Genomic DNA, 24,714 nt, shown 5'->3' with positions numbered 1-24,714 from the left:
GGAAATTAAATCAAAACTAACGGTGAACTTTATTGCTAAAAATCCTGTTTTTCTCTCGAAAGATTTTCACACTTCAACATTATGTTAACAACACAACCATGAGTTGATCAGACGTGGAGGAAAATGTTACATGCTATCAAAGCTTTGGACTGTTGTGTTTTGGACTATATACTAGGTATCAAGCCTGACTTTAAGGGTTTGGTGCGCACGGTACGACTTTAAACTAAAACCAGTGTTTTAATGATTAGTTGAGCTTATAGGACTTGATATTACAATCCCTACTATAATTGGCACCTTCTTAATATCTTGAGTGGGGGTAGGGGTAAAGACTTCATTGGGGTCATCAGGTGAGCACCCTCCTTCCTTGGTGTTTCGTTGATAGGCCCACGACACCTCCCAGGTGCGCTCCTCTCCATTTTACCCCTCTTGCTGGTCATTTTGCAGCCCAGTTGGAGTCCTTCCTCTTCAGCCACAGCCAGTTGCTGCTTCGCTCGGCAGCCTCTGACAGCGACCTGGCAGCTTGTCGGAAAGCCAGTCCTCGAACTCCCATTCCCTTCAGGAGTCTGGTTGTTGACATGGCTACAAACTCTCTACAACCAACCTCTACAGGGAGCACCTGGGTACGCATTGTTCTGCCTCTGCTGCTAAGTCTGAATACTTCAAACATTTGCGTTCATGCGCTTCACCAACTGCAGCCTCCCAAGGCACAGTTAACTCCACGATGTACAGGGACATCTGTGAGGTTGACCACAAGATCAGGTCCGGCCTGAGATTAGTTGTGATGATCTCTGGTGGAAAGATGAGCTTCTGGTCTAGATCAGCCTTCATTTTCCAGTCCCGGGCAGTGCCCATGAGGGTCGGTTGTCCTGCCTTTACAAAAGGGGAGGTGTTCGAGTTGGGGGAGGGAGGGCATTGGTGGTAGTTCTCCTTCCTTCCAAGGTAATCGCCAGTTGTCGCAGGTCCTGATTGTGCCTCCAGGTGTAGCGGCCTTGTGAAAGACTGGTTTTGCAGCCAGTGAGAATGTGCCTTAATGTTGCTAGGGTTTAGCAGAGAGAACATGATGGATCTTCTCCAAGCCACTGGTTTAGGTTCTTTGGTGTGGGAAGAACATCGTAGGTGGCTCTGATGATGAAGCTAAGACGGCTTCCTTCCATTTCCCACAGATCCTTCCAGCTAAGCTTACGATGCTCCAGGTTTTTCCAGGTAGTCCATTGGCCCTGTTTGGACTGTGAGACTGCCTTTGCGCATCTCTCTGCCTCCTCTTGCTGACGAACCTCAGCAACTACCAGCTTTCTTCTCTGGGTGGATGTTGCCTTGTGCCATGTGGGTTGACTTGTCCCGAGTCCAATCCCACCTCTTCCCTGCTGCACCTGCCCTACAATGTCTCCATGCTTGAGAGCAGATTTTACTAGCTATACAGCCTCCGATGGGGTCCACTTCCTCCCAGTTGAAAGTCTGCAGCCGCTCGTCATCATCTTGAGACTCGGCCAGGGTCATGTCCAGCCTCACTTTGGTGCATTTGTATTCTTCCTTAAGTCTCTATAGAGACAGGCAGATTAATAATCAAGTTATGCTTGCTTCTAGAAGGCGAAAGTGAAGATTGAAGAGTCGATGAAGAATTCTGATTGCTGATATCTGGTGCATGCTATTTTTCTCGCTAGTATAGTGATTGGTATCCTGGCCTGTCACGCGGGAGACCGGAGTTCAATTCCCCGACGGGGAGCCAGAACGGGGTTACATTTCCTGACTTTTTGCTTTTGATATATGTTAAGCCTTCATGGCTACTTTTTTGATGTTTATTAATTATTGCCTCTTTATATACTCGGAACAATTAGGGGCCGGTATGAAGTGGCCATTTGGCTTGTTTTGTGTGTCATTAATTATGGCATGTGTCTTTAAATTTTAGACTGCCCGTTATATTGTGTGTGGGATTTATGACGTATTCTAGGGCGTGTTTGGAGCTAGGCTTCTTGCGCAGAAGCTTAGTTTTTAGTTTGGGTCGCATGAGGGGGGCATACCCTTTAATCATGCCACAATTGAAGAATACAGTTTAACGGAGACACAAGGAGTTTTCTAACCTTTAAAGCGATAAGCTGGAGTTCGATGAAGATTATAGTGTACGAGTCGGAAGAAGGTTGGATGTACCTTATTGTTTTACATCAACAATAAAGAATCTATTAATCAAAAGACTGTGTTATGAAGATTTATCTGTGAAGAAGCTCTGAAGGTCTCTGACGGAGAGCTCACATGCGTATTACAACATTCTCCTTAATCATGCTAGAGGGAGTAATCTCTTCAACAATATAAAAATCTGCCGCTACAACACCTTTGCAGTATCCTTGTTTTGAAATTGACATTATTGTTGAGAACCTATCAATAGGTTGTGTTAGAGTCATGGAAATGTACAGCATGGTAACAGGCCCTTTAGCCCAACTTGCCCATGTGGCCCAAGATGTTCCATCTACGCTAGTCTCACCTGCCTGCGTTTGGCGCATATCTCACTAAACCTTACCAAGTCACGGTCAGTCACGGTGGCACAGCGGTGGAGTTGCTGCCTTACAGCAAAACGCAGCGCCAGAGACCCGGGTTCTATCCCGACTACGGGTGCTGTCTGTATGGAGTTTGTACGTTCTCCCAGTGATCTGCGTGGGTTTTCACCGAGATCTTCAGTTTCCTCCCAGACTCCAAAGACGTACAGGTTTGTAGGTTAATTGGTTTGATTAATTGGCTTGATAAAAATGTGAAAATTGCCCAAGTTGGCGATATGCAGAGTACTGCCCTGCCGACTACAAAATTCAGAAGGTTCAGAAGGTATTGACTAATTGACCAAGTATAAGACTGGCCAAGTCTTATACAACTGTATCATAACATCCCAACTTCTCCACTCAATAGCTTGACTGCTGAAGGCCAATGTACTGAAAGCCTCCTTGACCACCCTATCTACCCAGCAGAATCTCTGAGGGACGCCGCTCATCACAGGCCTCCACTCTGGAAAAACAACCATCCACCATCACCCTCTGCTTCGTTCCACAAAGCCAATTCTCTATCCAGTCATCTAGCTCTCCCTGGATCGCATGTGATCTAACCTTTCAAGGCAGCCTACCATGCATTAATGAGAATAAAGGTACAATTTAGTGACTCTTCTGAAAGTCTCAGTAAAATGTTCTGTTTTATAAAAGTCAGCGATTGTAATGAAGGAAAGATTTATGTTCACATTCTATAAACTGATTTTACAATTAAGCTTAACTGCTTTTTCTTAAGTAGAAAATAACTGCTCAAAACCATGACTTTTTGTTTTGTTTGAGAAACTCAGCGGGTGAGGCAGCATCTATGGAGCGAAAGAAATAGGCAAAGTTTCGGGTCGAGACCCTTCTTCAGACCCAAGGGTCTCGACCCGAAACGTTGCCTATTTCCTTCGCTCCATAGATGCTGACTCACCCGCTGAGTTTCTCCAGCATTTTTGTCTACCTTCGATTTTCCAGCATCTGCAGTTCCTTCTTAAACACTTTGTTTTGTTTGTTTTATTTTAGCTAGGAATACAGTATTTCATATTTCTTTAATGTTCTTAAGAATCAGCTCGGCATGTATGGAGATTAGTTTTGACATCACTAAATTGTGAGTAAAAGGCCATTGTTTCAAACTCTTCACATTCATACTGGAACGGCCCTTCAGGTTAGAAGTGATATTTGTAAAGACCTCTCTGCCTAAAGGCAAATCTCCCCTGTTCTGCCTGCACAAATCTTCATCTTTGATGTATCTTCGTAATTTTACTTGGTGACAGAAAATGTGAACAACCAGGGCTTGAGGGAAGAGGTAATGAAATTTCCCATAAGATTGCAAAGGTTGAAATGTTTTAGTGCTGTTGTTATTACTGCTGATGACAATGTAAACAGGTATTAGGATGATTAAACCTACAGAATTCTTAGCAATCTTCTTTTGTGCGTGGATTGTGTTACATTTAATGCCAGTTGTCTTCAGTTTTGTCAGAGCTCAAATGCCTCGCTTGACAGCAAGTCATTCATTCTGAAATCCCCACTAAAATGAATTGTTTTTATTTTTTTATATTATTACCAGATCAATGTAATTCTGATCCAATTCCACAGTGAGTCACAGTTTCCACTCCATGATAATTCTTCCTTAAAAGACGATTGATAGTTATATTGTGCTATCATAGCACCTCTGCCTATTTACCTTCAGATCATGAGTTTTTCACTCAGAGGGTGGTATGTATATGGGATGAGCTACCAGAGGTAGTTGAGGCATTTAAAATACACTTGGACAAGTATAAACCATAAGAAAGGTTAAGAGAGAACATACAATGAACTACGGATGCTGGTATACAAAAAAAGACAATGTTGGAGTAACTCAGTGGGTCAGGCAGCATCTCTGGAGAACATGATGGGTGATGTTTTAGGTGAGGACCCTTCATCAGATGGAAGAAGGGTCCTTACCTGAAATGTCACTCATCCATGTTCTCCAGAGTTGCTGCCTGACCTGCCGACTTACTCCCGCACTTTGTGTCTTTTTACGGTTTCTTAAATGGGGCATCTTAGTTGACGTGGATGGGTTGCGCAAAAGGACCATTTTCATTGCTCTGTGACTGTGCTTCCATGACCCAATCCTAGTGCTAGCAACAGCATTCTCATATTATGCTGAAGGGAAACTCTTGGTTTTGGATTCCATTTGAGTCTAGAAATAATTTGACCTGCGTGATTGGTACCATGTTATATAGTGCAACTGAAAACATGTCAAGTTACTAAAAACCTTGTCCAGTAAATAATTGACTCAGAACAGCCAGTTTCAGTATGTTCCATATTAACAAGTTACAGTTTGCATGGAAATAGAGCAAGTTTTTTCAGCACTTATTCCTTGGATTAGACAAAGAAATAAAATACACACTGTCTGCTTTAATTGGTATCTAGCAATCTCCACAAAAGCATCCCTTTGGACTTTGGGTGTGTACAGGATTAGAACATGTTTGTCTATGTGCAACTATTATGAGAAATATTGTTCAACAATTTTATTCAAAATTTATCATTGCAACCACCATTCATTCCGTTGTTAACTTGTGTATTGTCAGCAGATATTGGTTAATTTGCAGGTGAGTTATGAGAAGGTGCAGAGATGCTAAAAGCCGCTTGACAAAACCAAGGGTCAGAGGAAAGTAGGCAGGAATTAACACAGAAAGGAAGATCTGATCTTAAATTTCCTTCTAGTGATGCAATAACAGTAGTTTTACTTGGTTTTACTTTTAGCGTATGAACTGTTTTTAAAACTTTCTGGGCCTGTATCTCAAGAGTCAATTATCCAGAGTGTTTTATTGTCGTATGTCCCAAACAAAGCAATGAAAGTCTTGTGTGCAACAGCACAACAGATATGTAAATATTGTACTCTGTAAGCACAATAATAAAAGATAACAGTAGATATTGCAACGACAAAATCAATACCTCCAAGTCTATGTGGTTCGGAACTTATTTGGAGGTTCTGGTATTTAGCCTGATGGATATTGGGAAGAAGTTGCTCCTGAACCTGGATGTTACAGTTTTCAGGCTCCTGTACCTTCTTCCCGATAACAGAAGTGAAATGAGAGTGTGGCCAAGGTGGTGTGGGTCTCTGATGATGCTGGCTGCCTTTTTGTTGTAGCGACTCCTGTGGGTCACTTTGATGGTGGGAGGTCAGTACCCATGATGGACTGGGCAGTGTCACCACTTTTTCCAATCTTCTTCATTATTGGGCTTCAGGGTTACCGAACCAAGTTATGATGCAACCAGTCAATATGCTCTCGGCTGTGGAAGTTCAGGAGAGTATTCACCGATATACCAAATCTCCTCAATCTTCTAAGGAAGTAGTGGCATTGACGGGCTTTATGATTGCATCGTGTGCTGGGTCCAGGACAGATCTTCAGAGATCTACACACCCAGGAATTTGAAATTTTTGAATCACTCCACGACCGTCCCGTCAATTAAGACATGTTTATAGATCCTCAGCCTTCCTCTTCCAAAGTCAACAATCAGTTCTTTGGTTTTACTGACATTGAGAGCATGTTTGTAGTTCTGGCACAATTTGGTCGGAACGATCCACCTCCTATATTCTGACTCGTCATCATCTGTAATTCGTCCAACAGTGGTGACGTCAGCGAATTTGAAGATGGAATTGGAACAGTTTCAGCTGCACAGTCATGAGCATAGAGTAAAGCAGGTGGCTGAGCACACAGTCTTTAGGTGCTCCCATGCTGATGGTTATTGACAGTTCCGTGAGCTTGGGAACCAGTTTGGAGGGGATGATGGTGTTGAATGCTGAGTTGTAGTTATGGAACAACAGCCTGCGTTTGTGTATTTCTTGTCGAAGTGGTCCAGTGCAGAGTGGAGAGCTAGTGAGATCCTAGAACAGCATCCTCCTGTTGTGGCGGTTGGCAAATTGTAGTGGGTCCAGGTTGCTGTTGTGGTAGGAATTGATATGCGCCATTACCAACTTCTCAATGCACTTCATCACCAAGGACGTTACTGCAACAGGTCGGTGGTAGTCATCGAGGCACATCACCTTACTCTTCTTGGGAACTGGTATTATTGATGCCCTTTTAAAGCAGGTGGGAACCTCAGTAACCAGAGGTTGAAGATGTCTGCAAAACTCCATTCAGTGTTGGCTGGACAGGTTTTAAAAATGCATTAGGACGGAAACATTAGAGCCTGAGCCTAGAACAGGAGAAGAAAATCTCAGCCTGGATGCAAAACAATGGGGTTAAGTGCCAAGCTCTTCAGACTGAGTGGTTACATGCCTGCTATAATAGGCCGATGCCAGGGAAGGACCTCATTGAAACGTATAGAATATTGAAAGGCTTGGATAGAGTGGATGTGTAGAGTGGGAGAGTTTGGGACTAGAGCTCATAGGCTCAGAATTAAAGGACGTTATTTTAAGAAAATGAGGATAAACATTTTTAGTCAGAGGGTGGTGAGTCTGTGGAATTCTTTGCCACAGTAGGCTATGGAGGCCAAGACAGTGAATATTTTTTAAGGCAGAGATAGATATATTCTTGATTAGTACAGGTATCGGAGGTTATGGGGTGAAGGCAGGAGAATGGGGTGAGGAGGGAGAGATAGATCAGCCATGATTGAATGGTGGTGTAGACTTGATGGGCCGAATGGCCTAATTCTACTCCTATTCCTTGTGACCTTATGACTGGTGCATCAGCAGGATGCCAGTAAGAAGTTGCGTAATCTGCAGTGTTGAACTAGGCAGGCTAAATTGGTTTAGTGGAACATAGTGGAAAGTTATGGAATGCAGACTGGCGTAAGGAGGTGCAGAACTGTCGATTTTAGCTGGAATCAATTTTGACATATTTTGGTAGAGAAACAAGGAACTGAAGATGCTGGTTTACCAACAAAAGACGCAAAAGTGGTGGAGTAACTCAGTGGGTCAGGCAGCATCCCTGGGGAACATGGTTAGGTGAGATTTCAGGCCGGGATTCTGCTTCAGAAAGTTCCAATGATGTGAGCAGTGGAGGACCATTGTAGTGGGAATGAGATTGTGGATGGAGACATGGTGGTTTTCAGAGCAACAACCTAGGAAAATCAGATGCCTGACAGGTTGATTAAAATGGAAGATGATGGAAATGTGGGACATTGTGATGAGTATGACATATATACATTTATTTCTGCCGAGAAACTGGCTTTTTACATGACGTGGTTAGAATGAATTTAAGTAAGAATTTGATTTATCTATTTAACATCAGGAAGCAATCATTAGCTTTAGAGGCTTAATATTATACTGCAGTCATGAAATATGCAACTCCAAACACAAGGATTTGAGTAAGATGAATAAAGAGAAAGTTCGATGGTTCATAATCCCAAGTTATATCATTTGATTTTGAGGTTTACATCTTAATTTTTGAAGTATTTTATGTGAATAACTGGATTATTTCCTGCCATTACCTTGATTAAAAAGTATAATTGAACCACCAAGCATGGTAAACACTAATGGGCCTGTCCCACTTTGGCGATTTTTCAGCTGTCAAGTTGCCGGCAGCCTGAAAAACCGGGAACTGGAATGGCGACTGTCAGAGTGGAACACACGCGCACACACACAAACATATCACTTCCTTCACCAGCCCGCGTGAATTTTTTAGACACCACTCCCCCCGTTTGGCCTGTCTGAAAAATTCACAAGGTGCAAAGCCAAGGTGATAGACACACACCGTGATGAACAGGAAGGTTGGTGCTGTAATAAGACGGCTAAAGCACAGTAAGTCCATTAAAAGAGGAGGGGGGGGGGTGAGAAGGGGGGAGAAGGAGTGGAGACAACTTTTAAGAAGTCAGAGATACACGGCTGTGAAGCTCGGCGGACATTTAACATTCCGGTCGGTTATCCTTGGTTCTGAAAACTACTGCTTACCTTTTTTTCCCCAATGTGACAATGAAATGCACCGGTCAGCACCGGCTCGAACCTCCAAGAACCTTCGACCTCCTGGCAACCCACTAGGACGTCCTGCCGACCCACCTACGGTTCGAGAATTCTCGCTACTCTCCATGGCTGCTTCATTATAGTCGCCGCTAATTTTTCAACATGTTGAAAAATTCACGGCGACCATAATGAGGCCGCAACTTGTTCCCAGAATGAGGGAACTCCTCACGACCATGAAGGCGGCGACTCCCCGGCAACCACATGTGCAACCATGTGGCGACTGCATAGTCTCTTGCAGTCGCCAAAGTGGGACAAGCCCATAAGGATTTCTTCAAGACCATTTCAACTTTTTCTTATTTGAATTCCAGCATAGCACATTACTCACTCTTCCTGTTGACCATTAGACAAGTATAATATTTTTTCTTATTTGATGCTGCCTGAAGTCCCCAAATGGCAAGGCTTTACACTGCATTGATGTATTGCATGATTAATATCACTGTAAACAACAACAGGTAATTAAAAATATTTAATGTAAGTCTAATCCATGTCTCCAGACTTCATCACTTTTCAAAACTGTCAAGTACTTTCAATGCACCTGAATACCCGTAGCATTCAGAACCATTGACAATGAATGAATCATCTTAAAAAGAAACAAAAGTCAATACAGCATTGGCATACTTAAATATAAGGAAAATAATGGTTTTGACAATCCAAAACCATTCATATTCCCTTATACAATTCTTTGTTGTAGCCGAAATAAATAATTTCAGTGTTACTGTCCTTGATCTAATCTGGCTATCTACCTCTTTTAACACTGGACAGTTGCAATAAGTCTATGCTCAGCATCTTGACTCTGATGAAGTACAGTCCAGAAAAAAGCTTGTCTTAGAGTGGTCAGAAAAGTTTGTGACATGCACTTTTCTGAAATATGAGAGAATATCTGTTTGCAATCCTGCACTATCTGTTTGCAATCCTGCACTAAAGTGTTGCCGTTTACCAACAAGTCCCAATCCTTAGATTTCTGAACAAACTGAAAGTTGTTATTACTTTGTATATTCAATAGGGGACAGTGTTGTGCTTTGTCATTCTTACCTTGCGATCAGATTTGCTGTTCCACACATTGCAGCTTCTCTTCAAAATTACCTTTCTATGAATCTGTTTTTGCCAGGTCTTAATTTTAAATTTTCTGAGCAGTTGGTAAAATGTAAGTAAATTTATTTTTAAATCAAAGTATCTTTCATCAGCAGATGAATTACCATTCCTGTGGGGACATATGGTGAGAGTCGAAGGAGATCGTTTTCTGTCGGGGAAGGCTATACCTAAACTTTGTTTCATAAGGCATGAAGGGGGTTTCTCCCCTGCAACCCTATACTTAAGTACAATGGTGATAAAACCAGAATAAAGTTAAACATATAATTACGTAAAACATTTTGCAATGGTTGTGTTCAATGAATGTTATTGCACTTGGTGGAAAGGTGGGGGTGGGGGGGGTGTTGGGGGGGGGGGGGGGTTGTTATTGGGTGGAAGAGCAATCTTTATATTTTGGTTACTTACTGCTATTTCAGTGTTAAAGCAGGAAGGGGATTATATTCTTTATGTGAGAGATTTGGATATGATCCATCCATATATTCGGATCGTTCAAGTGGATGTTAAAATCCTTTGGCACCGTCTGAAAATGACCACAATATTTTTCTTCAGTATCTAGACATATATTCTTTCATTGAGTGACTCTTCCAAAATAAAACAGATTAACCGATCGTTCATCTCGTTACTATTTCATGGGATATTTAGCTCGTAATATCTGTCAATTGTGATTGTGTACCTGACAGTCAATCTACTTCAAAAGTGATTAACTGTCAAAAGCACTTTGAGACATTTCAACGTGCTAACGTGAAATGAAAATAGTGTTGTTTAATGTTGCATCAAGCATTTGTAATTCAAATGTAATATAAAAGATGAATAGTGAAGCACTCAGGGCTGTACCTCAATAATACACCTCAACTTGAATAACTGATTCACAAAACATAACATGAACCAGTGCGAGAGATTTTATTTTCATATTCAGCTTTAACCATTCCCACTGTTGTTTTGCTCAAATTCTCTGAATGGTATTGTACTATGCACTCATTTCTGTTAGCAACAACGTTAGATGTTCAAAATTTATTTAATGTAGCTTTGGACAATTGGCTATGATTAGATTCAACTGGAATTTTGTACAGGTTTTAACACAATAAAATCAATTTGACTGAAATATTTCCCGCATCTGTTGCCCAAATTGAAACATCTGTCTGGAGCCTCTAGCTGACATAGTAATTAGTTACAATTTTAATTTTGCAAATAGAATGAGTCATCATCATGAACAACTGCTAACAAGCCGCACCTCATATTAGGTTTAACCTTTGTATTAACAACCATTATTGTTACTATTGTACTGTAACTATTGTTACAGGTTTTATTTTACCTGTAATATAATTTAGTTGTTCGCGAAAGAGTTATTTTCAAATTCGGGAATGCCTATTCCAATTCAAATGTTGATGGCGCCATCGAGTGTGGCTGCCTTGCCTGCAGCTGTCTGTCCTTTCATTCTTTTTGTTATTTTTAGTCTGTTTTAAAGTTTGTTTTTGGAGGTCTTTTAGTCTTTTTTATGTGGGGGGGATGGAGGGGGAGGGGGAAACTGTCCCTTCCTGGGCGAGGATGCGACTATTCTCTGAGCCGCATCTTCGCCCCCCTCCTCATGGCCTATCACCTGGATTGGCGAGGCCTTTCCTGCCGGAGATCGACCAGAGCCTCAGCTTCAGCGGCGGCACAGCACTGGATTCCACCGCGGAGCGAGTGATGCCTTACCGGGGTCTCCATGTTGGAGCTCCGGAGTGCTGGGACTGCCGACTTTGACACCGTGGATCTGTAGTCCGCGGAGCTTCCAGCCACGGGCGGCGGGAGCTTCCAGCCGCTGGTGATGCTGACTTTCCAGCCGCTGGTGATGCTGAATTTCCAGCCGCTGGGATCTCTCGCTGAGGCCGCCAGCGTTGAATCTCCGCCCAGCTCGGCCTGTGGACTTCGGAACGTCTTTGGTAGGAAGCGGCCGATTCGGAGCCTCTGGGCCGCTGAGAGTGTTCTTCCGTTCGAGGGCCTGAAACATCGGGCCTGTAACGGCAACTGCGGAGGCCTCAAATAGGCCCCGACCACGGGTGAACAGAGGAAGAGGACTGAACTTTGGTGCCTTCCCTCACAGTGGTAAACATTGATTCCGCTGTGGGGGGATGTTTTTTATGTTTTTTGTTAAATTCTAAAGTGTTGTGTTTATCTTATTTGTGTGCTGCATGGTAACTCAAATTTCACTGCACCAATTGGTGTATGTGACAATAAATGTATTTTTTCCTTTGTCTTTTAAAAAAGGGAGGTTGGACAAATCTGACATTTATTTATGGGAAGCATCTCTGCCTGCTCAGCCGATCCATTACTCTATTGTGATGTTGAAGAAACATTATTGTGCATTGGGTTTTTTTTGTGGGCTATTTCTGCATGTAACTGGGTGGTTTTAAACAAAAGCTGGCCAAGTGTCCCTTGTGGGGCAGTTGTGACACACATGCAGAGGTTCTAGAGTTTCTGTTTTGTGTGATCAAGGGAAAGTGGGCTCTTTCATTAATGTCTCATTGTGCTCTGTTGGTATTGAACGTATCTGGGTGTGACTGTGAGTGATGCATCTTGGCTTCCACTAACGGATGGGTATAAATGACATGAAAACCTACATCGTGCTGTGCTCAAAGGAATCTCTGGGTTATCAGTTGTGCCCTGAAAGCAAGCAGGAGAGAACTTTCCTTCCATGGCATTTGGTATTATTCTCTTCCAGTGGCACTTGTTGGGCTTATTATTGGAGCAACAACTACTCTCGGTCCTCATTCTCTTCTTCCTCTGCTACCTGGGCTGGAACACAGGCAAAAGTCAAGGTAGGGAAGAATAGTATTTGTAACCCAATATGTATCCATCTGTACAGATGAATCTCCGAAGTATGCCAGGGAAGTATGCCAGGGAAGGTGGATTGCAAATTATTGGTCGTGTTCAGAGCAATGTAAACAGATTTTACTTGGAAACATTTAAAAAGGCATTACATGAAGAATTCAATCATTGGTTTGTCACCAGAAACGTGTTTTGTATACATGAGAACTCTGAGAGAGGGATATAAGGAAAGACCATTGGAGCTGGAAGTATATTGGAGGGGGAATGACATTATGAGAATGTTGCCAGGACTAGAGGGTCTGAGCTATAGGGAGAGATTGAGTAGGTTGGGCCTCTATTCCTTGGAGCGCAGGAGGATGAGGGGTGATCATTGAGAGGTGTATAAAATCATGAGAGGAATAGATCGGGTAGATGCACAGAATCTCTTGCCCAGAGTAGGGGAATCGAGGACCAGAGGACATAGGTTCAAGGTGAAGGGGAAAAGATTTAAAAGGAATCTGGGGTAACCTTTTCACATAAAGGGTGGTGGATGAATGGAACAAGCTACCAGAGGAGGTAGTTGAGACTGGAACTATCCCAATGTTTAAGAAACAGTTAGACAGGTACATGGATAGGACCAGTTTGGAAGGATATGGACCAAGCACAGGCAAGTCAAGTCAAATTTACAGGTGGGACTATTGTAGCTGGGACATTGTTGGTCAGTGTGGGCAAGTTGGGCCGAAGGGCCGGTTTCCACCCTGTATCACTCTATGACTCCATGACATTGTAAGCTGCATGGAAAGGTTAGGTAGGGAATGACGATGAGTAAAGATTTTGGAGAATGCTGGTCTGGTTAGCCTACAGAAAATGGATGAAACCAAATATTTTAATTAAAGTTTTGAGGGAAGAAGAATGGCACAATGCACAACTGTTATAAAAATGCTTCCAGACACCCGAAAACAAAATCAAAAATAAACATGAGAATCTGCACTTAAGAAGTGTGCGCATCTAAAGTTGCTACCTAGAGTCTTGTCCTTGAATGTTGTATGGATAAACTAAAAGGTTTTTTTTCTGTTCTGTAGGAAGGAACTGCAGATGCTGGTTTAAACCGAAGATAGAAACAAAAAGCTGGAGTAATTCAGCGGGTCACACAGCATCTCTGGAGAAAAGGAATAGGTGACGTTTCTACGGAGATGCTGTCTGACCCGCTGAATTATCCAGCTTTTTGTGTCTATCTTCAGTCTGTTTCTATTGTTTGACGGCTTGTGGAAATGAGTTTTTGGAAACGTTATTCCATATATTGAGAGTTGAAATACTATCCTCACCTGACAGTGATATTTCTAAAGGAATAAACTGACGTCTGTAGCCACAGAAGTCAGATTTTTCTTGAACAGGCTTGGTTTTCTACCCAGGTTCACACTGCCTCCTCCATTTATGGTTTAACTGTAATTGATTTACATAGGTTCAAGCCTCCTCCATTTATAGTTCAGTTTGACCACTTTAAACATTGTATAGCAAACAGCTGCTGTGATTACAGGGCTGTGTAAACTGGGACATTTTACATGTAAAATAAGCATAAAGGAGAAATGAAAAATATGTTGTGTATCTGATAACCACACAATGATCTGAAAGCTTGCCTGCATCAAATATAACCCTTCTGATTCTGAATAAAATGTAATGTTTGCAAATGTTACAATATATATGGCAGGTATTTATTATCATTCAAGCTTTCAAGCCTAATAGATTTAATCTTGCCTAAATTTCTAACATCTTTTTTAATTTACAGCCTGCAAAGTGTGGTTTAGTATATGATTCAACCATGCAAGATGCTTCTAAGGTTGTAAAAGCGATATTAAACTGAATTGTAAATGGCTCTATATAATCATCAGGCATCCACTCTGGTTGGGAAGCAAATCATTTTGTTTTACGTGTTATGTGTTACTTGGGCTTTTTAAAATTGAAGCTTTTGGAATTTTGCTTTTAAAATATTTAATTTTAATTTTTGGAAAAAAATGGCGAAAGATAATAAGATATTTTATTACCATATCACCGTACGCGGCACAGTGGCATAACGGTAGAGTTGCTGCCTTGCAGCACTCACAGCGCCGGAGACCCGGGTTCGATCCTGACTATGAGTGCTGTCTGTACGGAGTTTGTACGTTCTCCCTGTGCTCGGTTTTTTTTCCGAGCTCTCTGGTTTCCTCCCACACTCCAAAGACGTACACGTGTATAGGTTCCTCAGCCTGATGTAATTGTGAATTGTCCGTAGTGTGTGTAGGATAGTGTTAATGTGCGGGGATCACTGGTCGGTACGGACTCGGTGGGCTGAAGTGCCTGTTTCCGTGCAGTATCTCTAAACTAAACTAAACTAAGATGGAAAAAAGAACAAGAGTAATAAAATTGCACCTTGATAAACACCAGCTTGACCAAGATCAAATCTATTTAAAATCGGTTTGAAGAACCCAACAATTCTCTTGCCCTGCCATGTAGCATATAATATGTCTGTGGATGGTTGCAGTGTTATTTTAATCCTGATATCACTGGGCTAGGCAGGTGAGGATTGCATGTAGATTTGTGTGAACCTGGGTAGAATTTTTTTTTTCCTTCTTGGGCAGATCTTCAAAATCAAGGGTGACTTGCTCCCTTGCTGTGGGATGCAGATTATTCTTTAGATGGAACATGGTAGGTGGATGATAGTTTGTGAAGTGGTGTGCATTTGCTGGAATACATCCTTGAATCTTTTCCTCTGTGTACCTCATATATCTCTTCTTGTTGGAATTACAAGGTTAATTCCCAGGATGGCGAGACTGTCATATGCTGAGAGAATGGAGCAGCTGGGCTTGTACACTCTGGAGTTTAGAAGGATGAGAGGCGATCTCATTGAAACATACAAGATTGTTAAGGGCTTGGACACGCTAGAAGCAGGAAACATGTTCCCGATGTTGGGGGAGTCCAGAACCAGGGGCCACAGTTTAAGAATAAGGAGTAAGCCATTTAGAACGGAGACGAGGAAACACTTTTTTTCGCAGAGAGTGGTGAGTCTGTGGAATTCTCTGCCTCATAGGGCGGTGGAGGCAGGTTCTCTGGATCCTTTCCAGAGAGAGCTAGATAGGGCTCTTAAAAATAGCGGAGTCAGAGGATATGGAGAGAAGGCAGGAACAGGGTACTGATTGGGGATGATCAGCCATGATTACATTGAATGGCGGTGCTGGCTCGAAGGGCCAAATGGCCTACTCCTGCACCTATTGTCTATTGTCTATTGTTTGCAGGTGAGGGGTTGGCTGGTGAATGGAAAGCTTTCAAAAGTGAGAAATCAAGAGTACAGGGGCAGCATGTTCCTGTTAGGGTGAGGGGAGAAGGCAGGAACGGGGTACTGATTGGGAATGATCAGCCATGATCACATTGAATGGTGGTGCTGGCTCGAAGGGCCAAATGGCCTACTCCTTCACCTATTGTCTATTGTCTATTGTGACAGAGCTTGGAAAGGACTGTCTGTTTCAGTAAACTGGTGTCAGGCAGCCGAGCGCAATAGATTGAGTGTATTTGGGACCCTGGTGCTGGAGATATTGGCCACGGATAGGATGCGGACTTTGGTTTTCTCATCGTTCCAGTGAATTTCCCTTCAAAATATGAGGTTTAAAATCTGGAACTTCAGCTCATGCACAGACACAATACTGACAGATTTAAACATTGCTCTGTCATCACTGCAGATGAAATAAGGACACAAAGTGCTGGAGTAACTCAGTGGGTTAGGGAGAGTCTATGGAGAACATGGATAGGTGACATTTCTGGAAGTGACCCTTCTTGAGTATTCCTTGTTTCTACACTGAAATCAAAGATGCTTTCACATCAACATGAGGTAGGGATAGAAGTGTAAAGAACCAGGCGAAGGTATGCCTTCTTAGAGAGGTAAACGGACAGAGGAATGTCATCTTCACAGAGTGAGCTTCACATCAATAATGACCTAGGTTGGCATATCAATAAATCCTGTTTTGGAATTTGTGCATTCCTTACAACCCTTTGATTCACACCAACTTGAAACCAGCATGCAATGGCCATCGTAATTATGTCCTGACCCTGGAAGCTACAGATGAGGTAAAACTACTGAAGCTACAGAGGCTTTAACTCCAGTGCGAGAAAAGATGCAGCACTTCCAGCACATCCACCTAAGGTGCCATCAGTAACGAGGGAGTAGAGAAAAAAGGCTCTAGCAGGATCATTTTCCTGACAAAATGCTTGGAGCACAATCCTATCATAACCAATATTTTGTTGTAAGCCAATCCCAAGACTGTATGGCAACAACTTCAGCCCAATCACTGATATTATGTTCCAGATGAGGATCCTTCTTCAGGCTTAGCGGTCCCAACCCGAAACATTGCTTATCCACGTTTTCCAGAGATGCTGCCTGACCCACTGAGTTACTCCAGCACTTTGTGCCTGCAGTTTCTTGTGTCCACAATGTCGTTTGTTGATCTGATGGATGTTATCATCAGTCAATCAGGATTCTGCTATGTGTTTGCATCACCTTTGCCGTGACAAGCACTGAACACAGCAAATCCCCATTGTTGGGTTCACCAGTGTAGTCCAAAAACAGTTTCATTTGTTTCATCAAAAATGATGCTGCAAGAAAATCAATGTAGAGGTTCTCTAGGACCCCATTTAGATGGCTCTTTTCTGACAGCAACTCAGACAATCTGTCGACTTCCAGTCTGCATGGAATTTTCAACTGGACTGGCCCATTTCCACAATAATTGGTGTCTGCGAATAACTTAGTTTAGTTTATTTAGTTTAATTTATCATTATTGTCGCGTTTTGAGGTACAGTGAAAAGCTATTTTGTTGCGTGCTATCCAGTCAACTAGGACTACACATGATTGCAGTCAAGCTGTCCACAGTGTACAGATAAAGGGTATATCATTTAGCGCAAGATAAAGTCCGATTAAAGGTAATCCAAAGTTATCCAATGAGGTATATGGTAGGCCGGGACCGCACTCGAGATGGTGAGAGCACGGTTCAGTTGCCTGTGAAATACCAGGGCTGGTTTGATGAGAACTAGGTTATATGTTATTTTCCTTGGATTGCACTGCGCATGATTTGCCCTTGGCTATTATTCTCGGGAAATAAATGTGTTACACTTCCTGTGCATGAGGAGATAATTCAAGAAAGTCTAAAAGGACACATTGACTGCTACAAATTTGCTCTTAGATAGACCCAAAGTGCAAGAGTAACTTTGGGCCAACCTGAAACGTCACCTTTTCACATTCTCCAGAATTGCAGCCTCACCCGCCGAGTTACTCTAGCACTTTGTCTCTTTTTAGGTTTTAGAGAGATTTGGGCCTACCGCAGGCAAATCGGACCTGCTTACTTGGGACATCTTGGTTGGCATGGGCAGAAGGGCCTTTTTCACTGATTCTATGACTCAATCCCGGTGCTAGCAATGTGTTTTTTTGTAAACCAGCATAAGCATCTCCTTGTGCCTGCAAATTTGATCGTCCGATACTGGATAATTTGAAATGTAAAACTAATTAGAGTGAAAATAAATTTTAATTCAGAAGAGAGTTTTAAAGAAATGTGTTAATTTTCTCTAACTAAATCGGTAATTAAATTGGCTCAATTGAGTGATAGATGAATGAATGAATTTCCTTTATTGTCATTCAGACCTTTCAGTCTGAACGAAATTTCGTGCCTGCAGTCATACATACAATAATACAATAATAGACAACAGAACAGACAGTAAACACAAATTAACATCCACCACAATGAGTCCACCAAGCACCTCCTCACTGTGATGGAGGCAAAAATCTTAGGGCTGCAGTCTCTTCCCTCCTCTTCTCCCTCTGCGCTGAGGCGTTACCCCACTGGGCGATGGTAAATCAGTCCCGCGGCTCACCGAGCTCCGCGAACGGGCCGGTTCAAACACCGCGGCCCAGGGTGGTCGAAGCTGCCGCCCTCCAGTCCAGCGGACGCAGCTGTTGACGACGTCGTCCACTGGCCCGCGGCCGAACCCCGGACTCAGGTCGCCGCCGCCAGAACACCGTCTCAACCACCGGTGCACGGCTCCAGCCCCGAGCCGGGTCGCCCTCACATGAGCGTCTCAGCCCCGTGCCAGGCCGCCCTCACGGGAGTGCCGTTACCCTCGAGCTGGGCCGCCCCGATGGGAGCACCGTTACCCTCGAGCTGGGCCGCCCCGACGGGAGCGCCGTTACCCTCGAGCTGGGCCGCCCCGACGGGAGCGCCGTTCCACCCTCGAGCTGGGCCGCCCCCACGGGAGCGCCGTTTCCCTCGGGCTGGGCCGCCCCGACGGGAGCGCCTTTTCCCTCGGGCTGGGCCGCCCCCACGGGAGCGCCGTTTCCCTCGGGCTGGGCCGCCCTCACGGGAGCGCCGTTTCCCTCGGGCTGGGCTGCCCCGACGGGAGCGCCGTTTCCCTCGGGCTGGGCCGCCCTCACGGGAGCGCCGTTTCCCTCGGGCTGGGCTGCCCCGACGGGAGCGCCGTTACCCTCGGGCTGGGCCGCCCACACAGGAGCGTCTCAGCCCCTTGCCAGGCCGCCCTCACGGGAGCGTCACAGCCCCTCACAGGAGCGCCGTTCCAGCCCCGAGCTGGGCCGCCCTCACGGGAGCGAGCCCAGGGCGAGTCCTGACAGGCTCTGCCTCCGGAGCCTCGAGGTCGGCAGCTCCGCCATTAGGCCTCAGCGCAGACGGAGGCAGAGAAGGGGGATACGACAAAAAAGTCGCATTCCCCTGAAGGGAGAGACAGCAAACCCCGTTTCAACCCCCCACCCCCCCCCCCTTCCCCCTCCCACACATAAACACAACCTAAAAAACAAAAAACTGGCTCCTTCTCTAGTTCTGTTTATTACTAACTGCCACTGGAACATTGACCACCCTTATATTTTCACTTATACACGCTCATTCTCATCCTTCCAAATTTATAGCATTCCACTCACTAAAAATAATCCTGTAATAAAATGTTTCTGCCAAAAGGTTCTCTGACCTAAAACATTAACTCTGCTTCTTTTTCATAGAACATAGATCAGCACAGCACTGGGACAAGATATTCTGCCCACAATGTCTGTTCCGAACATGATGGAGGTTTATAATAATTTCCTCTGCCTGCATGTGATCCATATCCCTCTATTCCCTGCATATCCATGTGCCAATCCAAAAGCCTCTTAAAACCTACTATCGCATTTGCCTCCATTACAACCTTTTTGTCAGCGCATTCCAGGCATCCACCACTCACTGTATGTATAAATAAATCATCCCACACATCCTTTAAATTTTGCCCCTCTCGTCTTAAATCTAAGTCCACGAGCCTTGGACATTTCCACCTTGGAAAACATATGTGGTTCTTGAGCCTTGAGCCTCTGATGCACCAGAGAAAACAATCCACAGATGCGATTGACCTGCCACATGTTTCCATCTTTTCCGAACTTTGACTCTTTTTTTGATTTGCTGCATGCAATGCATATTACACTCCATATATATTGTCATTTTCTTTGAAGTGCCCTAGGAAATCTTGAGTGTATGAAAGTCACAGTGCATTTTATTAAAACATGGTATAAAATTCTAAGCCACAGCCTGACAATGTGTGTAACCTGCATGTGAATGTTGCTTTGGAAATGTCATGTGAGTATATAGCTGCAATGATTCTGTGGCTTGGTGTTATGAGTTAGTTCTCTTGATTGAGTTTTGGATCATACACAGTGACTAACATGTGTCTCCCTCATTACAGCCGTCCTCAGAAGGTTTGCCTCTGCCCATTCCTACCAGTTCATCCACTGAATATTTCCACATGCCTGTACATAGTTCAGCATCCAGCAGAGGTGAGTAAAGCTGTGGGAAGATACAAATGTCAGCAGGAATAGGACTATGGGAAAGGGCAAGAGGAAACTATGAATCAGCTCAGCCGCTGCCAACTGGGCGTTGAACAAAATGTGTGCACTTGTTAATAACCATTTCCCCATCCGTTGCCAGTTACTTTTGATCATACTCATCACAACAAAGTATAGTTATTTGCTGCTGAGAAGCCTGCTGCAGTGATCAACAATATCATTAACCCCTTCCAGACATTTTACAGTAACTATTTTGAGGCAAATCTTGGGGGACAAATGTAGGAAAGGTGAGGAGTTTAAAGGAGAAGCTCCATTTAAATAACAATAAATTGGCCATTTAGTTTGGAGATTTTGTTAATTGGGGATATAATTGGTGAGTATTAATGGTAGCATTTGCCAATTTGCTGGTGGTATCCCCTTAATGTATTAAAATAAACTAGCCGAGTGCAGTGAAATGGCTGAACAAATATCAGCCTGGAATTATCCTGGCCTGCGGCATAAGATTTGGTAGTAAGCCATTTATGCTTGACATTGACCATATGTCATTGAGGTGTTTCTCTTCCTGGAGCTGGCAACATCTTATTTAAAGAATCATCAAGCCACATTCTTCTTTTGCTTGTGTTAGCTTTTTAAAAACGGTTTAATTATGTTTTGCGCTAGGTAGATCAAGCTTTATGAAAGAGACAGGAGGCATACAGTCAATTAGAAGTGAGGTCTGTCAATATTCCTCCTCATGGGATCACTGTGTGTTCCTGCTTGGTTAAATGTTGCTCAAGGGACAGCCAGGTGACCTACAGGTAATCCCTTTTAACAAAGTGAGCAAGAGCATTTTGCATGACCCAGCATCTGACTTCTCCCTCTCAGCTCCTTCCTAAGAAACGTGCAATGAATATTAATGCACTCACTGCAACCTTTTGGCACAGCACACGCGTACACCAGCAAACTTTCCAGATTATCTCCCCATTATAATGCAAGCAACAGTGGACCTTTGTGCATTTTTTATTTTCTCTGCCCCTTAAGCAACATGGAATCAGAAATACCAGAGGTTTAAAATCTGGCAATGATTATGCTGTTGAATATCAAGGGGAGCCACTCACATTCTTACTTCCTGGAGTCAATCTTTCCTGGCAAGCTTCTGACTAGTTTTTGCCACTGAGGAAGCTAATATTTAATGTTGCTCGGGTCTTGCGGATGTGGAAAATTGTGACTGGAACTGAACACTGTAATTAGCAGGAAACATCACCACATCAGACCTAGTGTCAGGTGTGACTCAGCTGGTAATTCTGCCCCTTGCGAAATGTGAACACAAAAATGTAGATCGACTCTGAAGTGCTGCTCTGAGGTGATGCTGTGCATTGAGCAATGCTGTCTTCCAAATCCCATCTGCTCTCTTGGATGGGCATTGGAGATCCCTTGTTGCTATCTTGAAGGAAAAGGATGTATCCCGACCATCCTGCCCAATATTCATCCCTGAATCGGCATAATCCAAAACTATAGTTTCAGTTTAGTTCAGTTTATTGTCACGTGTACCGAGGTGAAGTGAAAAGGTTTTTTTGTGTGCGAACCAGTCAGCGGACAGACTATACATGATTACAATCGAGCCATTTACAGTGTACAGACACATGATAAAGGGATTAACATTTTAGTGTAAGATAAAGTCCAGTAAAGTCCAACTAACCAGCTGAAGACGGTTCTCGACCCGAAACGTCACCCATTCCTTCTCGCCAGAAATGACAATAAAGGATACTTGATACTTGATACTAACCACAGTTACAATACAAAGTGCTGGTGGAACTCAGTGGGTCAGACAACATCGTGGAGGGAATAGACAAAAGACATTTTGCGTCAGGACCCTTCTTCAGACTGATGAGTCGTCTGTTCATTTCTTCCACTGACCCGCTGAGTTCCTCCAGCACTTTGTGTTTTTCCTCAAGATTCCATCATCTGCAGTTTCCAATGACTACTCTTTTGTGCAATGTATTAAAATTCGGTGGAAGGATTTTGCACCGATTCCCATTGACTTTGATTTTACTTTGTCTTCTGTATGTCACCGACAGCTAAATGTTAGAAAACAACTGAAATTGTAAAAGCTGGTCTCAGAAATAAAATCATAAAACTCTGGTAAATTCAGGGATGGTATGGTGGTGCAATGTCTTACAGCGTCAGAGACCCAGGTTTGATCCTGATTATGGGTGCTGTCTATACAAAGTTAGTACGTTTTCCCTGTGACCACGTGGGTTTTCTCCAGGTGCTCCGGTTTCCTCCCTCACTCCCAAGACATGCGAGTTTGCAGGTTAATTGGCTTTTGTAAAATAAAATGTAAACTGTCTTTAGTGCATAGGATAGTGCTAGTGTGCGGGGATCGTTGGTCGGCATGCGCCAAAGGGCTTGTTTCCACCCTGTATCTCTTAATTAAACTAAATAAACTGAACTCGACCCGTGAAGCAGAATCTGTGGAAAGAGAAGCCAGCTAACGACCCTTAATCAGAACTAAGAAAGAGAGAATGTAAATTGGTTTAACTATTTCAATAGGATGTGCTCTGCAGGTCTGAATATAGATTTAATTTATATGTACTGGCTTGCTCAGCAAGCCCCAGGCTATACATCACTCAGACTTCATGATGTTTTCAACAAATTACACAGATAATAAATGTTTAAGAAGGAACTGCAGATGCTGGAAATTCGAAGGTAGACAAAAGTGCTGGAGAAACTCAGCGGGTGAGGCAGCATCTATGGAGAGAAGGAACTGGGCAACGTTTCGGGCCGAAACCCTTCTTCAGACGTGCAGATGCTGCCTCATCCGCTGAGTTTCTCCAGCACTTTTGTCTGCACAGATAATGAAGCTCAGTTATCCAGTCCTTTCACTTCATTACAGGTTCCCATTGTTCCATATATTACCCTCCCTCGCCTTCATTGCTACTTAGACCAAAATACAAACTTCTGAAGTAACTCACGCGTCAAGTAGTATTTGTGGGGGCGGTGAGTGGGGAGGAAGGGGGGTTGGTGGGGAGGAACTATCGTGTTTCTGTTTAAGTCCCTGCATCAGGACCTTCCACTTCCACTGGGCTATATACTACTTGGGCCTACTTGCTTTCTCTCTTTCTCATTTCAGAAGAAGGATCTTTGACTTGAAACATTAGCTGGTTTCTCTTCCCCCAGATGTTGCTTGTTCTTCCAGCATTTGTGCTTTTGCTTGTTAAATGTCAAGCTACTCTCAATGTAACTGGAATTCATTTTTTTAATTTACATTTGCAAGATGTTAGAGAATATTTTAGTTTTCTCTCTTGCACTGACATGCTCATAAGATCGTAAGTGATAGGAGAAGAATTGGGTCATTCGGCCCATCAAGTCTACTCCGCCATTCAATCATGGCTGATCTACCCCTCCTAACCCCATTCTCCTGCCTTCTCCCCATAACCTTGGACACCCATGCTAATCAAGAATCTATATATCTCTGCCTTAAATATATCCACTGACTTGGCCTCCACAGTGTTCTGTGGCAAAGAATTCCACAGATTCACCACCACATGCTGTGCTCCATCATTGTGGATTGAATATTCATGGAATAATCTCATCTTTTTTTTATTAATTCACTGTTATTCGAACAGTTTTGCAAATCTAATCTGTTGTTCATGGGACTGTTCAGCATGCATATCATCTGGTATTTAACCTTAGCATCTCATTTTTCAGTGCATCTGGTTTTCCACTTTTCTACATTCCTATTGAGTCCGTATTACTCCTCTGACTTGATAGCAATAATAGAGGAATATAGAAAATGAAATTGAACTGTTTTGCTTTTGTAATATTTTGTTTTGTATATGGTAACCTTTGGGTAATAGTTAGTTTTGGACGACTTATAAAGGTTCAAAGGTTCTTTATTAGTCACATACACCAATTGGTGTAGTGAAATGTGTATTGCCATTGCAACACATAAAAAAAGAAAACAACATAACAATAATAAAGAAATTTAACATAAAAAGCATCCCCCCACAATGGTTCTCATTATGAGGGAAGGCACAAAGTCCAGTCCACATCCCCATGTCCACCCATAGTCGGGCCTATTGAGGCCTCCGTAGTCGCTGCTACGGAGGCCCGATGTTCCAGGCCGTTCTCGCCGGATAATGGTGCTCCGGCGTCGGGAGAATCCTCACGGCAGCTTGGGAAACCTGGAACGGCCGCTGTATGATCTGAAGAATGATGATAAACAAAGTTGGGAGAAACCTGGAGAGAGGAGCCCGTCTTCCAGAATGCAGCAGTAGTCTCCCAGAAGGGTCTTTAAGTAGGAGACACCTAGTCAGAGGAGCCAGTCTCCCAGGGGTGAGAAATGGCCAGAGGAGCCCGTCTCCTAGATGCCAGAAGAAGTCCCCAGAAGCCTAGCTAGACGAGAGATGGGAGCCAGTCTCCCAGTCGTAGCAGAAGGCAATTGAGAGAGGCCCTCTGCTAGAGTGTAAAATTAAGTGGACATCAGGGGAATTGATAAACAAAGTGAAAAGGGGGAGATGTATGATCTGTAAAATGAAGAGGGAGATGTGATTTCTTGCTACGTTATG

The 24,714-nt window shown here is 43.5% G+C and overlaps 1 protein-coding gene across 1 annotated transcript in view; it reads left to right on the top strand.

The window, feature by feature from the left end:
• Positions 1-24,714, top strand: part of dtwd2 (DTW domain containing 2) — a 160,296-nt gene that overhangs the window by 31,061 nt on the left and 104,521 nt on the right. Inside the window, exon 2 of the mRNA XM_033017477.1 lies at positions 20,065-20,155. Coding sequence (XP_032873368.1) covers positions 20,065-20,155 — 91 coding nt within the window. The remainder of the gene's footprint in view (positions 1-20,064; positions 20,156-24,714) is intronic.

Source organism: Amblyraja radiata, chromosome 3 (assembly GCF_010909765.2).
Source record: "Amblyraja radiata isolate CabotCenter1 chromosome 3, sAmbRad1.1.pri, whole genome shotgun sequence".
NCBI classification, from domain to species: domain Eukaryota; kingdom Metazoa; phylum Chordata; class Chondrichthyes; order Rajiformes; family Rajidae; genus Amblyraja; species Amblyraja radiata.
The sequence above is the reverse complement of the archived record's forward strand: the minus strand, read 5'-3'. Positions and strand labels throughout refer to the sequence as shown.